This window comes from Poecilia reticulata, linkage group LG2 (assembly GCF_000633615.1).
Source record: "Poecilia reticulata strain Guanapo linkage group LG2, Guppy_female_1.0+MT, whole genome shotgun sequence".
In the NCBI taxonomy this organism is placed as follows: domain Eukaryota; kingdom Metazoa; phylum Chordata; class Actinopteri; order Cyprinodontiformes; family Poeciliidae; genus Poecilia; species Poecilia reticulata.
The window spans coordinates 21986017-21998942 of record NC_024332.1 but is presented as its reverse complement, the minus strand read 5'-3'; the positions used below and the strand labels follow the sequence as shown (position 1 = coordinate 21998942).

General features: G+C 41.0%; 1 protein-coding gene across 3 annotated transcripts in view; it reads right to left on the bottom strand.

The window, feature by feature from the left end:
- Positions 1–12926, bottom strand: part of kalrna (kalirin RhoGEF kinase a) — a 174826-nt gene that overhangs the window by 98417 nt on the left and 63483 nt on the right. For 2 of the 3 annotated variants that reach the window (XM_008438401.2, XM_008438383.2), the window contains exons 2-10: positions 12580–12654; positions 9386–9500; positions 6390–6582; positions 5953–6129; positions 5784–5867; positions 4233–4364; positions 3129–3251; positions 824–946; positions 538–729 (exon numbers count right to left, since the gene is read on the bottom strand). In XM_008438401.2, coding sequence (XP_008436623.1) covers positions 538–729; positions 824–946; positions 3129–3251; positions 4233–4364; positions 5784–5867; positions 5953–6129; positions 6390–6582; positions 9386–9500; positions 12580–12654 — 1214 coding nt within the window. The remainder of the gene's footprint in view (positions 1–537; positions 730–823; positions 947–3128; positions 3252–4232; positions 4365–5783; positions 5868–5952; positions 6130–6389; positions 6583–9385; positions 9501–12579; positions 12655–12926) is intronic. The other variant, XM_008438392.2, reaches the window with a different exon arrangement.

Below are 12926 nucleotides of genomic sequence, written 5' to 3'. Positions count from 1 at the left end.
TTTTAGAAAATCTTGACAAGATAAATTTTCTTGTTCTGTTGGCAGATAATTTTTCTTATTTTAAGAAAATTATACCCTATTTTTGTACTTTTTTTTCTTGTTTTTGAAAGGGGACTTTTTGCAGTGTAACTGCTGTCCTCTCACTCATCCGATGTCTCTTCTCTTTTATCTCCTCTTCGCCCAAACATACACTAGAATAAAATGTCAAGAGCCCAGCAGGAATCAAACAGCCCCATCAGTTGCCATGTCAACCTTCCAGGAATCAGCAGCGAAGCTCTTTCATCTATTAAATATAATCAAGCAGTAAAAAATGTCCCACTTTCATGTAACATTCTGGACACGTGTTTGCAGCAAAGAGCCTTGGTGATTGGAGAGTTAGATATTAGCAGCTTGTTTGTGAAAGAAACTGTTCCAGCTCCGATGTGGGAGCCATTACATCAGTTTAAGAGGCTTTCTACTTGTTCCACAAACACATGAGCAAATGAGCTGCTTTTCTTTGCCAGACGACAATAATCACTCGCACGGTTCTGATCTCACCTGCTCAGCCTTCTGATGAAAGACGGAGGACATGGCGAGGATGGTGGAGCGTTCGTCAAGTGCAGCAGCAAAACTTTTCCAGTCCTGATCCAGCTGACTGGAGATCTGCTTGATCTGCGTGGAGGCATAGTGGCCGGCCTCAGCCAGCCGGCTCGCCACTGACATGATTCTGTTGATGTTTACGTAGGCATTCTGGGAAGGACATTTTTAAACAATTCTATGTCATGTTCATACATTCAGGGTCAGATTTTAGGAGAAAAAAGTGAAGCTTGTGATGATCTCCTACCATAGAGTTCATGGCAAAGTGGTTGTGCTGCGTCTGCAGCTCCACAGCGTACTGGTAACTGCGACCGATCTCTGTGTGGCTCTGCAGAAACACCTCCTTGTTGTGGCTGATCCAGTCGAACATCTGCACAGACATTCAAACCCGCACACACACATTATATTAGTTCACTGCCAACAGATGTGAATGGAGTCTAAACACCAGAAAGGAAAGAAGAAAACACTGTAAAAACCACAGAGAAGAAGTGGAGAAACAATGGGAATTCTGATGTCGCTTGTTTTATGTAACTGTTTCATGTTCAAATTACTACTTTAAATTAAGTTTTCATGCCGAACATAAGCGGGTTTCACTGTATTTACATAACAAGATATGTTGAAACAACTCAAACTAAGTGAGTTAATCGAACGTAATCCTGTCACTTTAAATCTAATAGATATGTATGCAAATGAATATTGTCCCTAGTTGCCTTCCATATGGGACTGCACATCTGCTGAGTTCATCATGCAAACTACTGCTCAGTCCAACACTCTTAACAAAGGCTGTAAATGGCATCAGCGAACAGCATGGGGGAGCTTTGTTGTGGTCAATACGAGGGGTAGGGTCAGAAAGGACAGGAGCTTCTTACAGAGATAGAAACCAGTTTGAAGGAATCACATTAGTGTCCTCCCTATGATGTGAAGTCAATTTTGTTTTGAGTTATTTTTTATTTATGCAGCATTTTAATAACAACTGGAGGTAATATAATTGCTGGATTGTGTGATAAAATGGCACTACTTATTACATCCTACTGTGGTGGCCTTTGTTTACTTTAATAGGAAGGGAGATTGTGAGAGAGGAGGAAGTCAAAGGTCAAGGGGCTTGAACCACAACAAGAACTCCATACGTCGGTTGCACGTTTTACCCCAGCATGATGCTCGCGCTCCCATAATACTCTTCCTTTAAGGAACCATTGGGAGGACACTAATGAAGCATTAAGGAAGCACAAGGGAAACGCAGGAAAATACTACAAAAGCCTCAGGAAAGCACTGGGGAAACACTGAAAAATCTTCTGGGAAACACAGGGGAAAACAAAGAAGATGAAGAATTACTAGGGAGACAATGAGGAAGCATTAAGATAACATTAAGAAAACACTGAGGAAAAGTTAAGGAAACATTAAGGAGATACTGGGGAAACACTGAGGAAGCATGTAGGATCATTAAGGAAACACTGAGGAAACATGTAGGAAACATTAAGGAAACACTGAGGAAACATGTAGGAAACATTAAGGAAGCTTTGGGGAAACACTGAGGAAAGACCAATGAAGCACTGGGGAAACAGTGGAGAATTAGCGAACGAGCAGTGGAAGACGTATTGGGGGTTGTGTGATCTTATTTCAGCTCATAAATCACACAGGAAAACACTTGGGGAAACACTGGACACAAATGACTCCTCAATTCAATCAGCTCTCCAGGAGAGCTGGTCCATGATGAGACATTTCAGATTCTTGCTCATAACATGTAAAGTATTCCCAGGCGATTGCTCTGACTCATCTGGCATGTCTGCAGGGCAGATGGTTGGTAAAGTGCTACAGTAACTGTGGTCTGAACAAGAGAAGCAAAAGAAAACCACAACATAAACCTCTTTTCAATTGGAGACAAACTCCACTATACGTCAGTCTTTTCAGAGAGATGGGGAGATGGTTACGGTTCAGTATATTTGCCTGTGTTGCCATAGCAATGAAACAAACCGCCAGGTCTGATCGGTGAGCCCCAGCTGGACCGGAGCGGCTAGTCCCTCAATGTGAACTGGTCTTAGCATCCCCACAGACTCTCAGTGTGACAATGTGAAGCAAAGCAGCCGTTTCTCCTGCCTGTTTGCTTTCCAGTAAATATTTACCGTGGCTGCATGTACACCGGGTCAGCTGACGCCTGTCTGTCTGTGGATATGTGTGTCTGACACATTCAAGACACAAACACACTCCTTCTACGTAAACTTCTTATAGATTTCCATTATAATATTGTGTCAGGTCTCAATTATCACCAGTCCACAGCAGAACGTGATCAGCTCTGAAGTGCAGCAGACGGCTGCACTACCCACTCCTAAAGGTTTCAGGACTTCTTCGTGTTTGAGTAAAGTTTTAGAGACTATTTAGGCATAAAAGTCAACTTATAATTTCTTAGTAATCAGAAATACTCCAGAATGCTGCTTCCTTTTTTGGCTAATTGACAATACCACAATACCACCTTTGTGTCATCTCTATAAGTGATGAAAAACCTCCAATGTAAATTTGGATCCAGCACTGAGTTAAACTGTTGATCAAAGACTCACTTTCTCAGCATCCTGCTCAAAGAGGCGCAGCTGGAAGCACTGGTCCAGTTTCAGCTTCCTGACGTGCCACATCTGATGGAGGTGCTGCCTTGTGGAGTGGAGCTTATCGAGCAGACTGGCCACCTGTCAGAAGCAAACGCTACATTTCAGCAATTCTTTCCCAAAAAAAATAAAAATGGCTCCAATAGTGGCTCCAATAGACGCAGTGGGTTGTGTTGATTCTGATATCTGTAAATGTGCAGGACGCCGGATGGGAAACTATAGAGGACAATTATATTGACACTAACTACAAACTTAAATTTGTGTATCTAGACATTTCATTGCTCTGTTGACCAAAGACTGAAATCATGCAAGTTTTTGGACATAATACATATTTTTATTCAGGCGTACAGGAGGTGTTAGATGTTAAGACGGGTTAATGGTGAATGATGGTTTTTACCATTACTGTCATGACAAGGCTATTTCTAAAATAACCTTTAAACACTGAAGCATAAACAAATTTGGCCATTTGGTTTCAAAGCAGATAAGTTATTATAGAATACACTTTTCTGAAACAAAAATAGTTCTTCCAGCCACGCCCACTAAAACAAGAGGACACCACCATGTACGGGTGAGGACAATGTGTCCAGGCCAGTGCAGCCTTTCACTGTCTATGTCTGCAGATTATTTGTTTCCTAGGCAATAACACCTTTCTGACTGCAATATGCTGAATCGTTACCTGGCTGCATGCAGATCATCTCTTCTTGATGTGCAGATGAGCCGCATGAATATAATCTATGGTTCCATTAGGGTTCATACCTCTTTTCCATAAATGTAGCAATACCTTCTTTATTTATATGCATCTTTTTCTATTCAGTGAGACTGGACTAAAAAAAAACAATATACTTTATAATCAAGTGCTTAAGAATGACCAAATTCATTCTGACGTTATGCTTGCTAAATTCTTTGAATTTACTTCTATTTTCTGCCTGGCTCATTTCAGAAAGTTCTGTCAGTATGGTTTGTATCTTACCTCTAGCTTTATGAGTAAATGCAGTTGTAGCTGAAACTGTAAGGTGGATATATTCCCAGTTCAATGGATTTTTCCTGCTGTCAGATTCTTACCTTGGGTACCAGACTCTGAAAGTCAGCAGAACCTGAGATGCAGTTCCTTCCAGAAAATCCATCACTGGATCGAATGCACTGAAGCAACCTTTGGCCTTCCCGGTCCAACTCCTCCACTGGAGCCTTTAGCACCTGAAACGGTATTAACTAGGACTTTAAGACAGGGCACGTTCATTTGTACAACAAATTTCAGCAACAGGCATTTCGTGGTGCTTCACACTCTAAACAGGTGAATTGTTGTTTGGCAGTTTTCTGGAAGTTTGTTCCAGATTAGTGGAGAATAAATCCTGAAGGCTGCTTCTCTGTATTTGGTTCTGGTTCTGGGGGATGCAGAGCAGAACCAGAACCAGAGGACCTGAGAGGTCTGGAAGGTCTTTAATTTATGTTGGTACTAAGACATTCAGTGATTTATAAATCTGTTCTCTTAGTTACAAGGAGCCTGTGTGAGGACACCTGAACTGGAGTGATGTGATCTACACGACTGGAGGAGTTTCTCTAGATCTTGCTGAGACATTAGACCTTTGATGCTGGAAACGTTCTTCAGGTGATTGGACTGTCTTTGAACTGTCTGTAGGTTTAGGTCAGAGTTCATCACTACACCCAGATTTCAGGCTGACCTCTAGTTTCCAGCTGTAATAATTAAAGCTGATAATTAAAGCTGTGTGCTGACTCTAGATTGATCCTCTTTAGGTCCAAACATAATAACTTCAGTTTTCTTTGTGTAGCTGGAGCAGCATGTCCCTCACTGATTTGGTCTATGCATCTACACAGTGCTTCTATGAGTTCATGGTCACATAATAACATCATTGTAATGTACAGCTTTGTATCATCTGCGTATTTATGGTAACTAATCCTATTACTTGTTGTAATCTGGGCGAGGAGGAGCATTGAGATAATAAATAAAAGGGGCCCCAAGACTGAACATTGTGGTGCTCCACATTTCTCAGCTCAGTAGAAAAATTTTCTATTGACATAAAAAAAAACAGTTTTTTTTTTCACCTGCTGTCCTAAACCTGTTCTTTAGGTCAGACTAGAACCAGTCAGTTACTGGACCAGAGAGTGTGACCCCGCTCCTGGTCAACACTGAGCTCTAGCAGAACCAGCACTGTGGTTCTTTCACAGTCTGTGTTTACATGGATGACATTGAACACTTTGACGAGGGCAGCCTCAGTACTGCGGTAACCACAGAAACCCGACTGAAAGACATCAAAGCGGCTGGTTATCATTATGAAGGTATGTAACTGCTGAAACAGCTTTTTCAGGGATTTTGCTGATGAATGGGAGGTTGGAGATCGGCCTGTAATTCTGCAGCAGTGATTCGTTCAGATTGTGGCTTTTTATCAATCGTTTGATAACTGCTGGTTTTAAAGCCTGGGGGGAAACACCTGATGAGAGCGATGAGTTACTATTTGGATCAGATCAAATGCAATGACAGGCAGGACTTTCTTTAAACATGTGGTTAAGCTGCAGAGGTATCAGGGGGAGGAACGTACTTGGTGTGTTTAATTAAAGTAATAGTATTTCCACTTTTAGGCAGATCAACTTTTGTACCTTTTTCTTCAGCTGTGTGTGCTCCTCTATTAACCGCCGGGATCCTTCTACATCTGCAGGAAAGTCTTTTATGGACAGAAGTTCCTGTACAAACCAACATATCTTTGTCATTTAGTTATTAAAAAAAAGGCTTTTGATCTTCTCAGACCTGGATCTCTCATCTATGTACCTGAAGGTCCTCCAGTCTAGACAGCAGATGAACAGCATTGGACATGAACTCCTCTAGAGACACCCTCAGCTCGATCCATTCCTCGTGGTTGTAGTCCAGAGAGCCTTCGAAGTCTTCGGTTAGCTGTGAGGGATCCACCAGTTTGGCCAGGCCTTCTACTGAAACCATACTGGTCTGCTTTTACAGACCAGTAGACCAAAAAAAAAAGTAATTGATCAATGAAACAGCAATGTTTCCTTCCAGAAAATTATTGATACTGCACTGGGACTAATCACTTTACAAATGATTTCAGTAAAAACATGTAAAAACTGGATAAGACTTCCCAGTTTCACAGTGGGGTAACTACTGTAAACATGCATATACCTATATAAAAAAATGTAAAAAGTTTAAGGATGTAAAAAGTTGTACAGATATGCACAGCAGCTCATTTATCCAACCTCAAAGGAGAACTTTGCACTTCCAAAGTTGGTCTTCTGTTTCTGCCAGAAGTTGTCTGGTTTGATGATGAGAGCCACGCAGATATCGGCTGGGAAATACTCCTGCAGCGTCTTCAGCAGAGGCTTGATTAGCTCCCACTTCGATCCTCGCATGTCGATGATGACAGTGAATCCCCGTTTGCACACATCCTCACTGATGGGAGAAACAGAGTCAGCATGCAGGTGAGAGGAGCCCACAGAGCTGGACATCAGAGAGCAGGAGAGGATGTGCTGCAACAGCTACGCGTCCAACAGCACCGCTGCTTCTCCCTTTCCTGCCATTACATCAGACTTCCTGGGAAGTTTAAGTCATGCTCTGCTCCTGAGAGATGCCATCTCAAAGGGCTCGACTAGAGCAGGACCTCCTTTTCTAGCTTTTTGAAGATGCTTCACGTTTCACCCAGAATGTTTCTTTAATTCTGATTATGAGCTGGAAATTCCAGTGAGAACTCCAGGCTTCGAAACCTTTAATGGGACAATCGTAATAGAAGCACTCAACACAGACGAGTCACTGACAAACCTGTTACGTTTGGGCTCATTGTGACAAACACACACAAACACATTTCTGCCTCATAAAAACGTGCAGCAAGTCCAGAAACATATAAACTTTTTATCGCAGCGGCATAAACACACGATGGGATTGTTTAAAAAATGCAACATTTATTGAATTTATTTAGTAGGATTAAATAAAATGCAAGGAGGGAATTGGGTTGTAATAAAATCACTCGAGGCCCAATTATTTTCTTCCACACTGTAAACTATTGCAACCGTCTTGTTAAACCAGTAGGACAGCACCTGGAGGAAAGTTTGACCAGTTGATCCCTCCTGATCCTGCATCATCCCTGCTCTCCTCTCTTCAGCTCACTCCACGAGTGTTTAAAGGTCATGAGGACTGGCCTTTAAACACAGAAGAAGAGTTGATGTCTGTCTTGGTCTGACTACTGAAGGATCATCATGTAATCGAAAGGTCCAGTGACAAGGTACTTTCAGTTTTCTGACAAAAGTCAGCAGATCCTAAAAAAAAAAATCTCTTGAAATCTCCAAGAGTTCCACACTGCACTCCAACAAGACTGCCTCAGCATTTAGAAGAGCAAGAGGCCCACAGCATCACAGATCCTCTGGCCTTCTGTCCAGAGAGCATCAGGCGCTCTTCCACATTCTCTGTTTTACACTAAACTTATCCAAAGGGTTTGTTGACAAAGTATCTCACTTTTGGTCCGACTGAAATGCACTTAAAGTTTCAGAAGATTTCAAGTCTGATCTATGAAAGTCACATTTCAGTAAAATGTCTATCTTTGGTTTTAGTTTCACAAGTGGCATTTAACAAAAAATGTTTCTATAATGTGCCTGTCTGTGATTAAAGTGAACAGACAAAAGCACAACATGCCAAAGAAAATTCAAATCTGCAAAACAAAAGCCTGCATTGACAAACAAACCATCTGAAAGCACAAAATGGCAGGTCTGACTGATGATTCACGCCAGGATGAATGAAAGGCTTTTTCCAGTTTTAGGAGCAGTTAAGCAGAGGTTTGGTGACGTAGTGGAGGACTGAAGAATAAAAACATTTCCAACATTTAAAGGTCACAATTTGGTTTCTGTAAAATCCTTTTCTGCCCTTTCATCCTGCAGTTGTTCATCTTCTTACTACAAGTCAGTTCTTCGTTCAACTTCTCACTGTAAATCATCAAAATGCCGTTTCCTGCCTTTGCTCCAGTTTTAATTTCCAGTTTGCCAAAGAAAAATATTTTTCTGCGGTTTTGCCGAGATCAAAATGTAACAGTCTCACCGGTAAAACGATTGTTCAAATTAAAACAATGATTTTTTTTTCCCAAACAAAAACAATATAACTGGACCAGAAGAGAGAGCAGTGTGTGTGTGTTGCACAGCTTTGCTAAAAGCGAAACAGAGTTCTCTACTATGCTCCATGTCTGCTTTAAAGATGGTTCCCTGAGTACCACCTTACATTTTGGTGAAACGCAAATTTCACAATGAAAATAACTTGTTACATACATTACACAGAAACTAACCTCACCAGTTTATATCTACTTGCTAAATGCAATGAAATAAAAACTCTTAAAATAATTCCAGTTCAGATGTTCACACACATTTCCTTCATATTTGGTAGGAATATCTTTTAAACTTTCAAATGGCCACTTCAAACAACTGACTTTTTCATATTTTGATCCACTTTGTAACTGATTTGCAGGTTTATTTTATATCAGCGTCTTTTAAAAATATCCAGCTGCTAAGTGAATGGAAACAAGCTCCAACTTTAAATCTCATACAGTATTAATATTAATCCAACAGCAGCAAATCTTTTACCACTTTTCTCAGGAAGGCACAAACTCTTCTCTTCACCTCGGAAACAGCCGGTGAGGACAGCAGGCAAAGAGGGGCTGTACTCTTTATTCTGTAAATTTAAATATTCTGAATATAACATATAGAATGCTACATCCTTTCTCCTTTTTGCTTTTTAAAGATTTTCTGCAGTGGTATGCAGGGACACCAGTGCCATGGATGACTGAGATCACCTTTCACCATGAGCGAGAATCTGCTTTCATCCTGCTCTCACAAGTCAAGTGAACAGGAAATCAAAATCAAGTGAAAAAGCGACCCAGTTCAGGTCTCACAGGGCTTGGCTCCAGACTCTCTTTGACCTGTTTCTGATCTTTTTTTTTTTGTTGCACCTTTCATTTCTCTCAGGTGCCCCCGGACTGGGCTGGAGCCACAGACTCAAACAGCGCTGCTTTCACAAAGATGCAAATCAAGCGCTGCTCCCCATCTGCTGCAGAGCTGGCCAAGGAAGGAGCACTTGATTCTACAGCCTGGACAGCCTTTAACACACTCCTCACCCAAATGTCTTCTTTCCAGGATCTGCCTGCCAGGCTTACGAAATGTCCAAGAGCAAAATACAAAAACACGGTGTGTGTATGTGTTTGCAGCAGGACTGTTGTTACCTGGGGACAGTAGACAGGTAGGTGACCAGCCGCCTCAGTTCCTCCTGTTTTATTCGGTCGTGGTTGCTCCTGGCTGGAAATGTCAGAATTGGTCCTCCTCTTTTATCTCGCCCACCTGGAAAATTCAGCAACCAGCGATGTTTAGCACTTAGAAAGTACAATTTTTTATATTTACCAAGTAAGAAGATAATGACTGCTTGCATTTGAATTAGGGGTGCACCAATCTCCAATACTTTTTTCTTGTTTTTTTTTGTCTGAAATGTTGCTAAATATAGCAAGAAAGTCATCAGACCTGACTTGGTGGGGGGTCGGTCAGTCAAACCTCTCACTGCACAGCAGAAGAGGACAGTGGTTGATTTTTAGACCTTTGCTGAAGTAGATAAGATCAGTGAGTAAGATCGGCTTCACATGTAAGAATCAGCCGATCACTGATCTCCCAAAACAAAGGAATCTGGTGCCGATAAATCGACTGGCCATTTTATCTGTTGGCTGATTTATCAGGGTACCCCTAATGAGAAATAATAATGATTCCTGGATCCTGGATCAGGTGCAGCCACGTTATGCCTGTTCTTGTTCTGAACTGAAGAATCATTCTGAATGAGAGGAAACACGAGAATAAGTCCAGTTACCTTTGACTACATCACTACAGACCAAGCATGTTCTATGATTAAAACCCACTGGTTTGGATTTCAAATGAGTGATAGTCCCAAACACTAGGTGGTGTACCAAACACTGATTACTCTGATCTTCAAAGCCTGAGATGAGCAATGGAAGATTCTCGGGAGACAAATCCAAGAATGTATTTATATCAAGTTCACTGAGCTCTAAACTAGCTAGTAAAGATCATCCAGTTTAAGAAACACTTCAGCATGTACCCAAGTACACAGTTTTATGATCACAACAGCGTCGGGGTTGTAAACACGATTTCATGATTAAGTCTTGGTCAGAGTGAAATGTATACATGTGCACAAAAAGTTAGATTCCTGAGGTTGTGTACTACTACTTCCTCATGTTGCTTTCAGACAGCTACAGATGTTGTTTGCTTTACCTCCTAAATAAATCATGAGGTTTATCAATAGTACTTCCAGGTGTTTTCGTAATTTGTTTCTTCTTCGTCTGACTTAATCCATTTTTTTTTTCCTTCAATTTGACTACATGTCAGCGCTGAGAGGACAACGCTGACATATGACGGTATTGAAATCTAATAAAAGTAGCTAAAACTTTATATTCCAGTCCGGTTAAAATTCCATTTGGTTACTTAGTGGTACTGGTGGTAGGTGTGGTTTCAAGATGAGTCCCTTGACATTTACAGCAACATACTGGTGACAAAATCAGTGCCATTAGACTTAAAAAAAACCAAAAAGTATTATTCCAGAGGTCAGGACGACTCCCTGGTTCATCCTGATGTTACAGTAACCAGCTTTACAGTGTCCACTGGATTCTCCTCACAGTTAGGTCAGACACTCAGCATGTTTTCTCCAAAACCATCCAAAACGTAAACTCTCTGAATCTTTGTGATAAACGATGTGTGCTGAGATGGCTTGCTCAGATTAACGTAAGAAACACAAACCACAGTGTTTGTCTAAGTGCTACTCAATCGTGAAAAAGAGAGAGAAAAAGAGAGAGAAGGGAGAGAGAGAGAGGGGAAGTTGGAGGAGAAAATGTTGTAGTGATCTTTGAAAGAATCTTGATGACGAGTACTTGTTGGCATGCAGCCTCTGACATGTTCTCTCTCTCTCTCTGTTTCCTTCTCTGTCCCACAGGCTCTCCACCACTTTCTCTTTTTGATACAGACTTTTGTTCTATGCGTTACTACAACAAAAGAGATCAGCACTCAAAGTACTACAGCTAATACAATCCTTATAAAGGCTTTATGTTTACATTCAGGTATTTTCAGACACACTCAACGTTGGGCACTAAATACATCTTGCATTAAACTTGTACCATGTACTTTCAGCAATGTTGTAGTTATTACTACACATGCCTATGTTATCATCTATTGATAAGGTTTGTTATGTTTTCTTTTCTTTCTGCAGACTGCTAGGGTGTTGTCATGTGTTCTCGCTTTGTTTCTCTCTCTTTCCCTGTAAACTGTTTTTCCCCACCTCTCACCTTTTCTGTTTTGTCTCCATACTCATATATATATATATATATATATATGTGTTTGTGTTTATATATACATAAAGGGTACCCTCATACCATCATACCAGCTTGTGAAAGTAAATCTGTCGGGCCTCACCTTGGCACTGAGACAATACTGAGTGCCACACTGTCAGAGAGAACACGTTACAAAAATAAATGAAAAAAGGCTTTTTAATTTTGTCATATATCAGATCTATTGGTGACATGTGGAGCAGATAAATCAACGCCACTTGATAATATAGTACGAAGCCTTAAAAGTTTTGAGCTGTCAAATATTCTAAATGCCAATTTGTGCATTTATTTTAGGAGCAACAAAGCTACTCCTAAAATAAAATAGTTTAAAGCTATGAGCAAAACCGTCCATCTAAGCTTTATGTCAAGTCATCTGTCATCTTAATCTTTTGCCAAATATTCTATATTTCCATTAACGATCACATAGCCATCCTTTAAAGGATGCGAGGCATTTTCCATTTTCCCCCCAAACATTTTTGTTAATCACTCTGATCACACAAGCAGCTCTTTCAACATCAGACTTTCATGATTGCCGCAGAGACTCCCATTGTCCTTTGTCTAAATGAAACTCTCCATCTGTTTCCTCCCAAGACAGAACGCGAACATCTTTGGGACATCCGGGGGATTATTTTGTCATGACATCTTATTTGTTATGTGAAAATGTTTTATAGGGACTGAGATGGCCTGTGGACCGGGAGTGTTGTGGGTCTGCTTGTATTGGCTTGTAGTGGGAGCAGCAGACAGACAGAAGGGAGAGGAACCCATAAATAAAGGTGATGTTGTAGAGAGCCCGGGATGATGTTTCCTCACTTAGGGAGCGTGAATCTAACTCCGACGCTGAGAAATGTTTTCGCAGATATTCTAAATCTAAGTGGAAGTCTACCTCTGATTACTCTTGGTAGAGCCGTGTAACATCATTATGTGGACGTCTATATTGGCTTTTCCTCATAATTCAGATCATATCTTACATGTCATAAGTGTAATGTCGAATGTTCCTCGCTGCCCTTGTTGGTCGACTTTCAGCATTGACAGACACTCACCCGACACGAAGGCGACTTTCTCCTTCAGCACTGGCAAAACATCAGACGCCTTTATGCCTTCAGTCCTGAGGGAGCCTGGAGAGACGAGAGAGAGAAACTCTCAGCATTAATCCCATTATCAGATCAACATTCCTGTGAGAGAGCAATCACACTTGGATTCAACTCTTGCTTCTCCACATAACTGTCACACACTGACAACTACTTTCTGAATAGAATATTGGCTTTGACATGAATAAATATTATAATTTGGGTGTAAATGCTGTATCCAGCCCTCCAACAGAATCAGGACAGAACAATTTGTTTCCATTCTTATTCCTTTGTTCCTCTTTTGATTTTTTTTTTTTTTT